At 37.8% G+C, this 16,313-nt stretch overlaps 1 protein-coding gene across 3 annotated transcripts in view; it reads left to right on the plus strand.

The window, feature by feature from the left end:
- PDE7B (phosphodiesterase 7B) overlaps nt 1–16,313 on the plus strand; it is a 309,365-nt gene that overhangs the window by 254,769 nt on the left and 38,283 nt on the right. For all 3 annotated transcript variants that reach the window (XM_025422364.3, XM_025422365.3, XM_025422366.3), the window contains 2 exons: nt 13,362–13,513; nt 15,504–15,567. In XM_025422364.3, the coding sequence (XP_025278149.1) occupies nt 13,362–13,513; nt 15,504–15,567 (216 nt within the window). The remainder of the gene's footprint in view (nt 1–13,361; nt 13,514–15,503; nt 15,568–16,313) is intronic.

Genomic DNA, 16,313 nt, shown 5'->3' on the forward strand with positions numbered 1-16,313 from the left:
AGTCATCTAAAACAATTATTTCTTCCCTCTGATTTAACCCCATGTGGGAAAAAAAAAAAGCTTTCTATGGCCTGAATTAATGGTATAAGTCTTAATGGAAGCTTATTCCTTCCTTAAGAGCCTGTTTCACCAAGAGTTATAGATGTGATTGCATCTAAGGTCCTACTTTAAGCCATAGAGAGCCATGGGCCATAAGAGACAAATCTCAATGTGCAGATAAATATCTCAAGTTCCTACTGAACTAGGGTAGACACCTACATTTAAAGAGTTATACTCCGGGATCCCTGGGTGGCACAGCGGTTTAGCGCCTGCCTTTGGCCCAGGGCGCGATCCTGGAGACCCGGGATCGAATCCCATGTCAGGCTCCCGGTGCATGGAGCCTGCTTCTCCCTCTGCCTCTCTCTCTCTCTCTCTCTCTCTCTGTGACTATCATAAATAAATAAAAAATTAAAAAAAAAAAAGAGTTATACTCCAACCACTTCTGATACCCACTTGATTCAATCCATTAAATCAAAGGATTCACGCAGGTAAAATATAATCAAGTAATCTTTTTAACCTTTGAAGAGAAAGGACTTCACTTAAAATGCACCAAGGAACAAAATATAAAGGATCCTTTTCTGGTCATTTTTCAAGATACAGGTTCCTATCCAGGCCTCTACCAGTGGATAAACTTAGCACTAATCTACCACTCTTCTCAAGATGCTCTTATAATCATCACAGAAAATCCAACAAAGGCAGAAAAGAACTAGAAGTTCAAGTTCTTCTGAACAGGGGAACAGCCCTGTTATCTGTTGTGTTAGATGAATGAATCTTTCCTGTTCTGGATAATTCATTCAGTTCTATAATCCTATGGTGGTGCCAATTGGGAGTAAGGTAATGTGCTGTGATAAGACAGGAAAAATCAAAATCATACACCTCAATCGACAATCACTTCATTCTTTCATTCCTTCATTCAAACTGTCTTAGCCAGGAACCCAGATATATTAGATATTTCCATCCCATGACAGGGCTTCCAATCGCATGCACAGCATCTGCCATACCAACTGCAGTGCATTAGGAGGACTCCCAGAAGAATCTGAAGGCCCCTGACTGAGGGGTGAGGAGGAAGTATTTGAGGTGGGCTATTGAGCGGTGGATGGCATTTCAACAGGTGAAGATAGTATTCTATGGAAAAGGAATGTACAATTGGTACAGAAGTAGAAAACCATGGGGGATCTGGGAGGGGGGACCAGGAAGGTCCGAGACCTATTTATCTGCAAGGGGACTGGGAGGAGATAAAAATGGAAAAATAAGTTGGCATCACATTTAGAGAGCCATGAATACCAGAATAAATAATATGAACTTAACTAAGTAGACATCGGGGAGCCATTGAAGAATTTGGAGCAGAGGGCTGACATGGCTGGGGTTGTGCTTAAGGCATAAATCTGTCCGTGGGATGGGAGATAGATTGGAGGGGACAACTGGAGGTGATCAGAGGGTTTGTCCAATATCCTGGAATAGGAGAGCGAAGAAGTAGCAGACTGAGTGAAAGCAGAGGAGTAGATGCACATTACAACATACATCTGGTATTTTTGTAGTGAAATGGAACAGTTCAAACACATCTCTCCAGATAAAAGACCACACTTATTTTAAATACATGCTGAGAACGAGGGAGTTAATGCAGCAGTTTTTAACCTCTGGAGACAGAATCAACTGCAGTTCGGTCACTTTAATTTGCTCACCACAAACCATCGCCCTCAAAACTCAGGATTTACTAAACATTTCAAACTCTGAGAAGCGGAAGGTTCAATAAAACCACATTGTGCCTGGCGAGTACTCCTTCTTTCGGACTGAGGAAATTTGATCCACTTCTTACTAATTCATTTAAATTTCATTCAAACCGAGATTTTGAAAAACCTCTCTATTGCCCAAAGAAGTCTTAAGAACTTGTTTTTAAGGCCTTCCCACCCCCCTTACAAAAAGGAAATAATAGTTTTCCAACCATCCTTGAACCCTGGAAGTTAGAGATTCGTGATCCTTGGGTTGGAATGGATTCTACAGTAAGAAAAGCACATTTTGCCAAACACCAGTGTGTTGTGTGGCTGAGGACAAGCTTTTGACCCTCAGGAATACTTTCTGAGCACATTTCATGGCGCTGATGCAGCAGCAGGTGTGGGGACAGGGAAGTGGGGAAGAAGTTCATTCTGTTCTGTGACTCCTGTCAGCCATGCTGGTGTCCCCTTCAATGTCAAGAACATAAAAGAGAAATGGCAGTTGAAAAAATAAACATGTTAAAAAGTGCAACTAGAGAAACAATTCACCCTGTCTTGAAGAAGACTTTCCTCTTCCGCCTCCTCCTCCCACTCCATGGCAGTGTTGAAGCGAAGCTCTTCTTCTAGTGACAGCCATCAAGAAGTCGTGAGTTTTCATTGTATATAGAAGAGCTAACAACATCGGGCTTGGATACGCCTCTATTCGAGACCTGATTTTAGAGAACTTAAAATAACTTCCTAGCTGCTTTTAAGTCAAATTGATTTCCCAACTCCAAGTTACATTTTACAGTGATGGTGTACTTTGGTTTGAGTTTCTTTTCTTTTCCTTTCCTTCCCTTGTTTCCCACAGTGTTTTGTTATTGCTGTTGTGGAGGTCTATTATATGCATTCTTGTTTATTAGCTTTTTGATATCATAACTGGTTTTCTTAGCTTCCTATTAAAGACTAAGCCTAGAAAATGCCCTAGATGTTAAGGAACTTAATTTGTATTTTACTTCAACCCAAATGTTCAGGATTTCAAAGGTAATTTGCAATGACTGTGTCTCAAAAACACGTCCCTTCATGTGAGCGCAGTCTCCACATGTGATGTTACAGTCCAGGTAATACCGTGGGCTGTCATCAGCTCCTACCCCACATTCTCTGAGTGCTGGGAATGTATACAGGAAGAAATAAACAAATATGGCCATTTATGCCCACTGACAATTTTCAAAAGACTGGGATAGAAATAGTAACATATTTTATAAGGCTTTTGGGGCAGCTGTTTCTTTTTATGAATAAATGCAGACTTCGATGTCAGAGATGCTAAACTCTGAAAGGTGGAATGTGAGTGCTAAAGTCATTACAGCCAAGTCTAAATTATGAAACTTGCTAAAAAGCACATGAAAATGAATCGAAGTATTTAATACATTGAAAGGAGCACTAGTCTTATTCAGAGGCTGGTATCTTTAGCACCTCATCAAGAAGACTCTAAGTCCATATTGTACATTTTAGAAATTCATCGATATTATGTTTTATATATGACATCTTTAGTTTTTTCACCTTTTAAAGTAGTCTACTTAAAATTGTATCTACAGAGCAACTGCATCTTAGAATAAGTTGTTTAACTCTTAAAATCTCATTTTTTTTTTTAAGAAAATTGCCATCCTGGGCAACTCTACTGTTTCCAACTTTGCAGAGAACCTGTACCCTGAATAGTAGAATTCATAGCAAGGGAGAAAGAGCTGTGCTATAAATCTGCAATTTGTGCTTCAGAACACCTAAAATCAAATGAATTAACTTTTTCTCACCTTTTAAAAGCTACACATTTAAAACTAGAATTTCAATCGTATTTCTTCAAGACTTCTTGAACTGGGAACTACAGCACAGACACAAGAAAGTTTTTCATTTCATCATCATGTATTTACCATCAAAATGACTTGCAGGATATTGTCAAAATTCAAAGAAAACGAGGAATCTGGCCTCCACATCTTTACAACCTGATTAAAGCATCAGATGTGTAAATAAGAATGAATTTGCAATCATACAGACAGAGCACAGTTGAGTGTTAGAGTGGGAGTCAATCAGCAGGTAGTGGTGGCAGAAGGATCTGGGCCCTGGAACTCCATTTGAGGGTTGAGAAAATGATTTAAAAACTAACGTAAGTTTTAGCATCTTTGGACTTTATAAATTGACTTATTGGGGCCCCTGCATGGCTCAAGGGTTGAGCATCTGCCTTTGGCTCAGGGATCCTGATCTCGGGATCTCGGAGTCCCAAGATCAAGTCCCACATTGGGCTCCCTGCAGGGAGCCTGCTTCTCCCTCTGCCTATGTCTCTGCCTCTCTCTCTCTCTCTCTGTGTGTCTCTCATGAATAAATAAATAAAATCTTTTAAAAAATAAAAATAAATTGACTTATTATTTAAAAACGGCATTTGATGGTGATATTTCTGTAGACTGAGATAATTTATTCAAGTTAAATCAACAAATTTTGCATGGAATTTCCATTATGTGCACGGTTATGCACTGAATACAAGGGATTTACTGTTGTGTGCCGGTCTCAGTCTTTCAATAACTAATGTCGTGGCTGAACCAACACTTGTGGTTCTTATTATGATTGCAAGACACCCTTCAGCAATAACCATCAAGAAACTTTGAAAAAATAAAGGCTTATTACTTACGGGACCTGGAAATTGCACGGCATAACTGGGACCACACAGCCAAGTCATAGGTAGAGAGTGTGTGAGCGTGGCTGGGGTTCTTTTATGGGGGTCGGGGGTGGGGACCTAGGGTTTTGCAGACTCACTCTTTATTGGTGAATTTAAAACATAAGAGAGGAAATTTAAAGCACAGGAAAAGAAAAAACAACTGTCCAAATGGTTAGTTATCGAAATCAACCAAGATCTCTAAAACAAAGGAGCCTCAGTGGGAGAGAGGTGACCTGGCTCTTTATTTAGTAGTAAGGCTGGCAATGTGTTTATTTGGAATAGCCTTCTTTGAAGCGGATGCCCCTTTGAAGTAGATGCCCTGCCCAGCAAGCAAAGTTTAAGTCAGGCACTTGCATTACCAAAACAAAATTTAAAAAGTTATCAGGGCTTACACTACAATTACAGAATTTGATCAGATGATTTCTGACCTTGGAGGTTAATATGTTATTTATACCAATAATTCTATAGTACAAGAATGTGAAAAATTCTCTAAAGGAAGAATAAACAAAGCAACGAATATCCACTAACCCTGCAAAGAATTTCATTATAATTATTATATAATTATAGGTATTATAATAATTAGAAATACAATGATTTATTTGCATTTATTAGTAACACATTATTTAAAAGATTCAGGTAGACTGGGGCAACCGGGTGGCTCATTTAGTTAAGTGTCTGACTGGTTCAGGTCATGATCTTGGGGTCCTGGGAATAAAGCCCTGCATCCGGCTCTGGCTCCGTGCTCTGCGGGGAGTCTGCTTCTCCCTCTCCCTCTTCCTCTCCCCGCAGTTCATGCACTCTCTGTCTCTCTCAAATAAAAAAAAAAAAAAAATGAAATCTTTTTTAAAAAAATTTTTAAAAAGATTCAGGTGGATTAATGCTCTGAAAGTATTGATATTAGGTTTATGGAGTTGGGTCTCCATGTTTGCTTGAGGCAAGTTCTGCTCTCTTAAATATAAAGGCATTCTTTGTTCTTAGTATCACCTGCACTACTTCTGCACCAATTACTAACCATTGAAATTCAGGAAACAGTTGCTACAGACCTTGCTGAAGGAATCAGGTATACAGTTGACAGAAACAGCCTCATCATAGTAGGTATGCTCATAGATTTTTTTCCCTAGCTATTTATTCTGGGTTTAAGGTTTCTCCTCGTACCAAAATTTATCAGCCCCTATAAAAAGAATATGCCATTAAAGAAGGTACTCGAAATGAAAATAATTTTTATTAACATTTTTTGTATTTAAGCCAACCGCAACTTGTGAAATTTAAGAATTACCATATCAGCAGTGCCAATATAAACTTCATAACCCTAAATTAGTGCCTACAGAGTGCAGAAATGTGTTAATATATACATATTTGTGAAATTTATAAAAGAACAAGTGAGCAGAAAATGAATTTCATAGTCCAGGTCAATGCACACATAGATTAGGCAATTAAACTGTTCTGTAGCACCATTTTATAACTGTTGTAAGTGAAAATTCAGGGACTGAAAGCCCATAAACAATAAAATCCAATCAAAAAGTACCATTAAGATAACTGTGAATGGCTTAAAATAATGACTTTTTAATTACATAAAGATATTAAATAAACAGCATTTAATTAATTATTAGGCACATTGCTAAACTCTAAATTTTCACAAGCTGAATTTAAGTGAACTATCTCTAAAATGTAGTGTAGCTAATCATTTAAATTTCTATCCAGACAGGTGTATCACTATACCCCTAGTTATCTTTTTTTTTAATTTTTTTTATTTTATTTTACTTATTAATGATAGGCACACAGTGAGAGAGAGAGAGAGGAAGAGAAACAGGCAGAGGGAGAAGCGGGCTCCATGCACCGGGAGCCCGATGTGGGATTCGATCCCGGGTCTCCAGGATCACGCCCTGGGCCAAAGGCAGGCGCTAAACTGCTGCACCACCCAGGGATCCCCCCTAGTTATCAAAGTAAACATACTAGTTACTCACTGAGAGTCCCTTTGGAAACACATGTATCCAATCTTATTCACTAATTGTATAACACATTTCAACACTTCCAAAAGCAGTGCCTGGGACTAGCATACAGCATGGCAATTTATTCATGAATTGTTCCTTATATGGATTTTTTTCTCCCAACTATACCTCCAGCTTGTATCCTAGTTTGTCATATCTCACATAGCACAAAGTGCTCCGTAAATGGCAGTGATAAATAAGCTATTAACATTGTTTTAAATAAATTTCTTTTTCTTGCTCTATTGAATGTTCTTCCCCTTTAAAGTGCTAGCTTGAGAATTTTTTCATTTAGCTTTATGTATGTCTTCAAATAAGAAAATTAAACATTGTTTTCATAAATGGCCATGCAACATCAATTCTGAAGTATTTTCTTTTCAATTAAAGAATAACCCAGATAAAATTGCTAAATGGTATAGTCATGGCTTGCCTTGGTATTTTAGAAAATATTGGCCACCTGCCTTGGCAGTTATCTGGCCATCACAGTAGGTTTGAAATTGCACAAAAAAAAAGGAATATACCAAAAAATAAAAAATAAAAATAAAAAAATAAAATAAAATAAAATAAATAAAAGGAATATACCTCATGATAACCAATTTGTTCCAAAACTTTGAAAATCCTCACCATGAATAATATTAGATGCTACCATTTTTTAAACTACACACTACCATAAAAAATGAACTGTGAGAAGTTTTATTATCTAGATTTACTTTAATATTGAACATGTTTTACATTATCTGAGTTTATGCACCTAAGATACAAGACAGGGTGGGAACTAGGGCAGTGAGGCGCTTACTGCATACTCCAAATTTGAGAGGGTGCCAAATAACTCAGTGATCAAGGTATACCATATTTTAAAGCAATATTCTTTAAGTAAAAATTAAGGCCAAAAATATCAAAAATTTAAATAAAGATCAAAAGAGATCTACATTCTGGCATATTGGTGGACTGTTACCTGTTTGACCATAAGGTGAAGAAAGTAGATGGGGAAAAGGGGATTTGCTGTTTTCTTCTTTGGTTTAAGGGTAAAATGGATCTAAATTAAAACTTAATACCTCCAGGGACACTTGGGTGGTTCAGTCAGTTAAGCTGCTGGACCCTTGGTTTCCGCTCAGGGAGAGGGTCTCTCCCTCTCTAGTAAGTAAGTAAGTAAGTAAGTAAGTAAGTAAGTAAGTAAAAAGTAAGTAAGTAAATAAATAAATAAATACATACATAAATACATAAATACATAAATAATCTGCAAGCAAGCAGATCATGATCTCAGGGTTGTGAGATTCAGGCCTCCTGTCCCTTTGTCCACCCAATGTGGAGCCTGCTTAAGATTCTCTGTCTTCCTCCCCCTCTGCCCTGCTCACTGAAGCACACAGGCTCACTCTCTCTCACTCTCTCTCAAAAACAAGCAAAAAGAACAAAAACAAACAAAACAAAAAACCATATAATACCTGCAGCTCAAAGCATCCTTAGATTAGCAATATTTTAGTCAATCTGGTAACTTTAATGAATAGAAACCCTTATCTCCTATCATCTATATTTATTGTATGTAACTTAAGTGTCATTTTCTTATGACACTTGAATATTTGAATCTATTTGGGGGAGAAGACTTGGTTAGAGATACACATCTGGGAGTTGTCAGATGAGATTACCTAGGGAAGGAGTATTTATGCAGATGTGAAAAGCATCAGAGTCTGAGTTCTGCAGTGTTTCAACTTTGAAAGTAGAGAGAAAAGCAGAGAAAATCAAAAGAGACAGGGGTATTTGAATCTATGAATCTATTTGAAATATTACATCACTTGGAAAGCTGAATGGAAGTTTACAAAGTAATACAGTTGATACTTGAACAACACAAGTTTGAACTTCATAAGTCCACTAACATGCAGATTTCTCTCAATAATACAATACAGTACTGTAAATGCATTATCTCTTCCTTGTGACTTTCTCATTATCATTCTTTTCTCTATTTATTGTAAGAATATAGTATGTAAATACACATACCATACAGCATACATGTTAATTGGGTATGTTATCAATAAGGGTTCTAGTCAACTGTATGCTATTCACAGTTAAGTTTTGAGGTGTCCAAAGTTATATGCAGATTTTCAACTGTGCAGTGGGTATATACCCCCAGCTCTCACACTGTTCAAGGGTCCACTGTAATTCATAATTTGAATTTTCTATATTTGTGGCATATTTCCATCATTCAGGCTTACCTTGTTTACTTCTGATTCGGTTATGTAAATACTTTCAGCTGCATAGGAGATTTTTTTTAGTACTTTAGAATGGGGAAATTTTCATAGAAAGCTAAGACAGGAATAGACCATTGTATGGCTATTTCCTATTAGATTTCTACACAACATAACTCATTTCATTTACGTATTGATACAGTCAATTTCATCCTATATAATTCTACATAGAAACATGTAGCAAACTCCTTGGGTTGTCTACACTTGATACTGTTGCCTGACATGTCTCTTATCATTCTCTCTATTCTTAAACTCTTTATTATAACATACCTTCAAATTTACAGAAAAATGTTAAGGATAGAACATTCATATACCCTTTACCCAGAGGAATCAAGTATTATTTTAACCTGTTTGTCTTTGCTATATATTTTTTTCATAACCACTTGAGAATTTGTTGTACATTCCTTTATCCCTAAGTATCTCAGCATTTATTTTATTTTATTTTATTTTATTTTATTTTATTTTTTAGGAAAAAAAGAGAACCTCTCTTGAGCCCAAGTCAGACACTTAATCAACTGAGCCACCCAGGTGCCCCTCAGCATGTGCTTTCTAAGGACAGGAGTCTTCTTTGGCATAACTATAGTTCAATTATCAAATTCAAGAAATACATAAATAGAATTTGACTACCTCATATACATGTCCATATCCAAATTTCATAAATTTTCCTAAAAAAGTAAATTTTGGAAATTTTCTTCTGATCCTGGATCCCATTTAGAGTCATGCAAATGCATTTAGAGTACTATATCTGGTATCCGTTATCCTAAAACAATACTGGAGGCTATCTCTGTCTTTTGCGATGTTGACATTTTTTAAGAATACAGGCTGATTATTTTGTAGAGTATCTTTCAACTTGGATTCTTCTGATGTTTCCTTTTTCTGGGGGTTGGCTGTGCACTTGGAGCAAGAACATAACATAGGCAGTGCTGTGTCCTCAGTGCACTCCACCAGAAGCATGTAACGTCAGCTTCTCCCATTATTGGGCTTGTGAACTTTGATAAGTGAAGGCGGTGCCCCCTCTACATTTGTCCACTAAGAAACTATGCAGTTTTCCTTTCCAATTAGTACCTCTATGGGGCGATATTTTTATGCTATAAATTATCCTGTAGTTTTTTAAACTTTCACTGAATAATTTTAGTGTCCATGTATGATTTTGGCCCAAAGCAGTTATCACCACCATAAAAGTTGCAAAGTGGTGGGATGCCTGGATGGTTCAGTCGGTTAAGTGTCCGACTTTTGATTTTTGGCTCAGGTCGTCATCTCAGGGTGGTGAGATTGAGCCCCGTGTCAGGCTCTGTGCTTGGTATGGAGTTGGTTTAGGATTCTCTCTTCTCCCTTTCCCTCTGCCCCTCCCCCTGCTTCTGTCTCTCAAAAAAAAGAAAGAAAGAAAGAAAGAAAGAAAGAAAGAAAGAAAGAAAGAAAGAAAGAAGAAAGAAAGAAAGAAAGAAAGAAAGAAAGAAAGAAAGAAAGAAAGAAAGAAAGAAAGAAAGAAAGAAAGAAAAGAAAGAAAGAAAAAAGAAAAAAAGAAAAAAGTTGCAAAATGGTAATTTTCTAACTCTATTAGTTCTCCTACATTATGAGTTGACACTCTACAAGGAAAATCTTTCCCTTCTCATTTATTTACTTACTTGCTTATTTACCATCAGTGTGGATTCCTGGATTCTTCTTTCTGTCAGTGGTTTATAATCAATTCTACCATTATTCATATTGATGCTCACAGATTCCCATATAGTCTCAGAGGGACCCTCTGCAAGTCATCTCTTCTGCCATTTTTAATGACCCCATCATTTCTCCAACTCTCCCTCCTGTTCCAGCACGACAAGAAGTTGCAGTCTTTCTTGTACTTTGCTCATCCCAGTCCTGGACTTGGTCATTTCACTGAGATGGTCTGGGGTATTTTATGAGAAATTGTGTTTTAAAACAAAATCTGGGGGCTAGATATGTGACTCGGGTGTTGTTGCTTTTAGCATAGAATAAAATGTGCTCTACCAAGAGCATAATTCAGTGAATTTTGACAAATTTATATACCCCTGGTCAATTTTCAGTCTTTGTTGTTCTTGGTCTATTAGCAGTATTCGATACTGAGGATCTCACCTTCCTCCTAGCAAAATTGTCTTCACTAGGCTTCTGGGAAATGATGGTTTTTCCTCAGCCCCACTGAATATCCCTCAGTGTCTTTTGATTTTCTCTGCTTTTCTCTCTATCCCTTTCAAAGTTGAAACGCTGCAGAACTCAGACTTCTGATGCTTTTCACATCTGCATAAATACTCCTTCCCTAGGTAATCTCATCTGACAACTCCCAGATACGTATCTCTAACCAAGTCTTCTCCCTCAAGCTCTAGGTTTTATATCCACTTATTTCTAGCTAACGTCTCTGCCCAAATTTCCAATAGACATCCAACATGTACACAATTGAAATCCACCCCACACTGGCTTTCCCATCTCAGGGGATGGATGGCAGCTTCATTCTCCCAGTTATCTGGGCAAAAACTTCAAGGCACCCAAAATATGCTCCAGATGCCTCCCTCCACTTTCTGGTCCCTTCACTGGTCCCCCCATGGTCTGAGCAGCCATCATCTCTCACCTGGATTATTTCAATGGCCTCATAGCAGGTTTCACTACATCAGAGCTCTCTCTTACAATCTGCTGCTCAACACAGGATGACCCTTTTTAAATGTGTGATCACATCACTCTTTGCTCAAAACTTTGCAGTGGAAGGGCACCTGGGTGGCTTAGCTGGTTAAGCATCTGACTTGGGCTTAGGTCACGATCTTGAGGCCTAGGATAGAGCTCTGAGCTACTGAGCAAGGAGTCTGCTTGTCCCTCTCCCTCTGCCCCTTCCCCCACTCATGCTCTCTCGGTCTCTGTCTCTCTCTCAAATAAATAAATTAAACCTGTAAAAAAAAAAAAAAAAAAAAAAACTTTGCAGTGGCTCCTTATTTCATTGAGAATAGAGCCCAAGCTGTTACAATGGCCTACCAGGATGCTGTATAATTCTCAAGCCTTCCTTTGCTCTGAGACCTCATCTCTTACTTCTCCCTCTTCCTGTCCTTCCCACTCACATGGAATTCCTGCTGCTCCTCCCACACAGCAGCCTGCCAGCCAGGCTCCCACTCTAAGGGCATTCAAGCCAGTCCCTCTGTAAGGAAGGTATTTCCCCAGATATCTGCGCGGCCAGCTTCCTCATCTCCACCGCTTGATCAAATTGTACCTTCCAATGAGGCCAACCCTGACTATCCAAACACAGAATTCCTGATCCCTCATTTTAGCTTTCCTTGCTTTTCCCCATTGTACTTACCACTTTGTAACACCTTTTTATAAATTACTTCTGTTTTGTTTGTTGGTTATTGCATGTTTCCTTGTGCTGGAACATAAACTTCAAATGCAGGGATCTATTTTGCTCTCTGAAGGATCTAGAACCAAAGGATCTCACTGTACATCTATGTTTTAAATAAGTGAATGAACCACTTTATCCTGAATTTTGACTTGATACATTGATAGAGATGTCTAAGAACACACCAGTAGAATTGAGTCCACATATACCATTTTTAATTTGGATGTGTGTCTAACACCCAACTTCAGTTATACTCCTCTCTCTGAATAAATATGTTTGCCTCTTTTTACACATGAAATCTATATCCATTTTAAAAATAGAAAGCATTTCAGTCAGGTGGGATTTCCAGAGAACAGTGGGTTTTGCCTGCCCTGAAGTAAGACTTTTCATGCATAATACAGCCTAGGTAACAAACTGCCCATATCCCTTATGGTCCTACATTGCCCACTTTCCTCTGCTTCTCTATCCATTGTGATTCTGAGTTCCCTAAAGTGGAAGAGGTGATGGGAGGAGACATGAAAGAATCCAAAATTTCTTTATATATGAACCATACATTTTCCTAGTAGACTGTTCAATTGACTCTGGATTCAAAAAATGGGTAGCAGATGTCACTTATATGGCCCTGGAGTGATTCATAGAATTTCAGCTGAGGTAAGACATACCTTGACAAGCATTCAAATATGTGCCTGGGGTATTTCTGGACAATTACCATGATGTCAACAGTCAAGTTTTGAAAGACTCATGTGACATGAGTATTAAAATATCTCTACTGACAGGATCAGACTTTCCTGGCCACTAGTAAAAAAGAATATACTCCATTAGAAAGTACACTCTCTCTCTCTGCTTCTTGTCAGGAAAATCTAGGTCACCTTTGTACTGAGATTTTGATTCCCTTGCCACTGGTGTTCCTGGGACATTAGAAAACATTTTCCTCATGTCTAAGCTAGCGTTTTCTCAGCCCTTTTAATTCAGAGAGTGTAGGATGAGAACCTGGTTTAAATTTTGGAGGCTTGGTTTTAATATCACAGAAAAAACCATAAATGTTCCTTTCAAATGTATGCAAAAGTATGCGGATTTCACTTACTAAGCATACTAGCACCATTAATAAGAAAATGAAGATTTTAATTTGTGTGTTTCATGTCTTCTAAAATTACATTCAGAAATACCTTGACATTTTAATGAATGTAATATAGAAGAAAGGTTATTTTTGTTCTAAGACAACTTCAAATGTAGAGTTAAATAGACTGTATGTAAGAAAGCACTAAGAGTGTATTTTAAATTTATCTCCCTTATTATACATTGTGTTTTTACATAGTGGAGAAAACAGGGCTTTTTAAATATACAACTTCTGTATTTGATTACCTTCCACAGATACAACACACTCAGGGGAAATTGGCACTAAAAAAAAGGTGAAAAGACTGTTAAGCTTTCAAAGATACTTCCATGCATCGAGGTTGCTTCGTGGAATTATACCACAGGCCCCTCTCCACCTGCTGGATGAAGACTACCTTGGACAAGCAAGGGTGAGTTAGTTTCCCCTCTCTCAGCTCCTAGGCGGTCAGTGGCCTCAGCTGATAGTACCTGGATTGGAGTCCAGCTTCTGCCACTGCGATGCTCTGTAACTAATCAACACATCTGGACTTTTTCCTTAAATATGAAATAAAGTTAATAGAAGCACCCACCTCATAGGGGTGATGCAGAGATTACATGAGGTGAATCATGCTCACATGTTTCATATATTCATGCCTAGCACATGCTAGCTATTTTTATTCTTATACACGAACAAAACATATTTGCATAGCACTAAGTAAAGCAAAATTTTGGACTGATTGATTACCAGTGAGAGAATGACTAAATCTTTAAACCCATTGAATAATCTCATTGAAATAGCTATGCTGAAATTAACCCAATAATTACCAACTCTGAATTTCACTTTTGTCTACTAATATGGTACATCGTCCTTTTTATCATTTTTATTGTATTTAAACAATTTTCACTAATTTTACAATTATTTTTGCAACTCGATCAAAAGTTGAAATGAACATGTGACAATCCAAAAAAAAAAAAAAAAACAGTTCACAGGTTATCTCTAGCCCAAACTGTCACAGGAGTTTAAATTTTGAGTAAACTGCTATAGTTTAAACAGAAGTCAGAAGTAGTACCTTAGAGTTTACATGCTAAGTAATATTGTGCTATCTATATACTACTAAGAAATATATACTATTAATGTACAGTATTAATAACTAAGCAACAAGTAATATCAGAAGAACAAATTCTCAACTTTTGGCCTAAAAAAGGAAGAAAAAAAATTACTCCTAACAACCCAAGGCCTGAGATTGAGTGAATGTTTCTTTGTTTGTTTATTCATTTGAATGGTTGGTTGGTTGGTTGGCTGGCTGGTTGGTTGAAGAAAGAAGAACAAGACTCAGTTCCCAGCGCTGGGGCACCAGTGATAGAGCACTCCTGCTGGGTGCACTCTCCAAGAGAGGTGGCTCTGAGATATAGAAAGAACTCACAAGTCAGGATATCAGAGATCAAGTCTTGATTCTGCTTTAGTATTTGAATTGGATAAAATGGTCACTCCTACTAGATCTCACAGGTGACCTATGATTCCTTCATTTTTCTGATAATGCTGTGAAGGTTTTTGTGTGCTATGACAAGGCCCTTTACTGTAAGACGCAAGGAAGACATTTAAGGACAGGAAGAAGAGAGCGAGCTTGTACTTACTGAAAGCAGTGGCTTTGAGAGGAGAGGAAGGCCAGTCGCAGAAGCCATAGTGAGGATAAAATCAGTGACCACAGCTTTGCATCTGAGAGTTCAAGACCATCTAATTCTAAGCATGGCATATTTTAAGAAGAAAAGTGGAATAATAAGCCCACGTTAGACAGTAGACCTTTAAATTACCCAACATTTTCACTTGCCCACTCTAGTTTCCTGTCCGTTAGAGTGGTTCATGTCACGTTTCATCCACATTGAGCAGAGTAATGTACCCAGCAATCATCTTGACTTCATTTTTTAAAAATTTGCTGTAAATTCTCCTTAAGTATAGAGTAGTTTGCGATGTAGAGACTTTACTGAACCACAATTATAACAGATACCGAATTTTATGTGTGCTTATTATATACTAACACTGTCCTAAGCACTTCACATATATTACCTCTTTTAATCCTCGCAAAAATCCTCTGAGGTAGATAATATTAGCCATATTTTCTGAGGCAGATAATATTAGCCATATTTTCCAAACAGGAAACTGAGGTACAGAGAGTTAAAGGGATTTGGCTAAGCTCTCACAGCTGACATGTGGCTGACCCTGAACCAGATAGTCTGATTCCAGGACCTGTCCCCTTAACACTGTTGTTATTAGCACGTAGAGCAAAAGATTTGTTTTCCCAGAAACCAGACAGCAATATGCTACTATTTTCAACTTTTTAATTGTTTAATTCACTGTCTCAAAGTAAATGTTTGAGTCTCCGATATGATTCATTGGAGTGCTGTTTCTCGTTGCCTTTTCAGCATATGCTCTCCAAAGTGGGAATGTGGGATTTTGACATTTTCTTATTTGATCGCTTGACAAATGGTAAGTCACCCAAAAGATTTATGTTTCCAAACACTGTTATTCTCTTTCTCTTCTTTTTCCACTTTCCTGAGTCTACAGTCGCTCAAGAAGGGCCAGGGCAAAGGAAAATTAATTCAGATGAAAAGGAGGGGCTGAATTTGGCCTTAGAATTCTAAGACCATTTCCTTCTGGCCTTGATGGTCCCAAAGGAATTTGGAAAGCACAGATTAGATTCTTTTCCTCGCAGAATATTTTGGCCACATCCAAATGGAGGAGGTTCATTGTCAGTCAGCAAAAACTAGAAACACTGAAGCTCACCTGAGTAGTCCTGACCTATACAGGGCAAGTGTCTGTTCATTTTTATTGAGTGATCTGGTCTCCTTCAGATATGCTCCACATCATCGGCTGATGACAGAGTGTAAAAGTGTAGGCTGCAGCTGAAAGGGAAAGTAGACATTCCCACTGGTTTCACTTTTAAAATCTCGGTGTCTATAAAGACTTTCCTTAAGAAAAAAATACAATTTGGTTATATATCCATCTACGCATTAAACAAATGCTGATAGGCTTAGGGAGCCAATGAAAGACATTATATCTGATGCTGACTTTCACATGTCCCACCATATACCAGGCTTATACTTTAAGTAATTAAGTGATGGTTTTCTCACCATTCAGTTACTTGGCAAATAACATAGAGTTAAGATATACAGCTCATGGAGCCGAGCTTTACACTGTTGAAAACTAAATTAGACCACATAGGGAAGGATCCC

The sequence above is a fragment of the Canis lupus genome, chromosome 1, assembly GCF_003254725.2.
Source record: "Canis lupus dingo isolate Sandy chromosome 1, ASM325472v2, whole genome shotgun sequence".
Classification (NCBI taxonomy): Eukaryota; Metazoa; Chordata; class Mammalia; order Carnivora; family Canidae; genus Canis; species Canis lupus.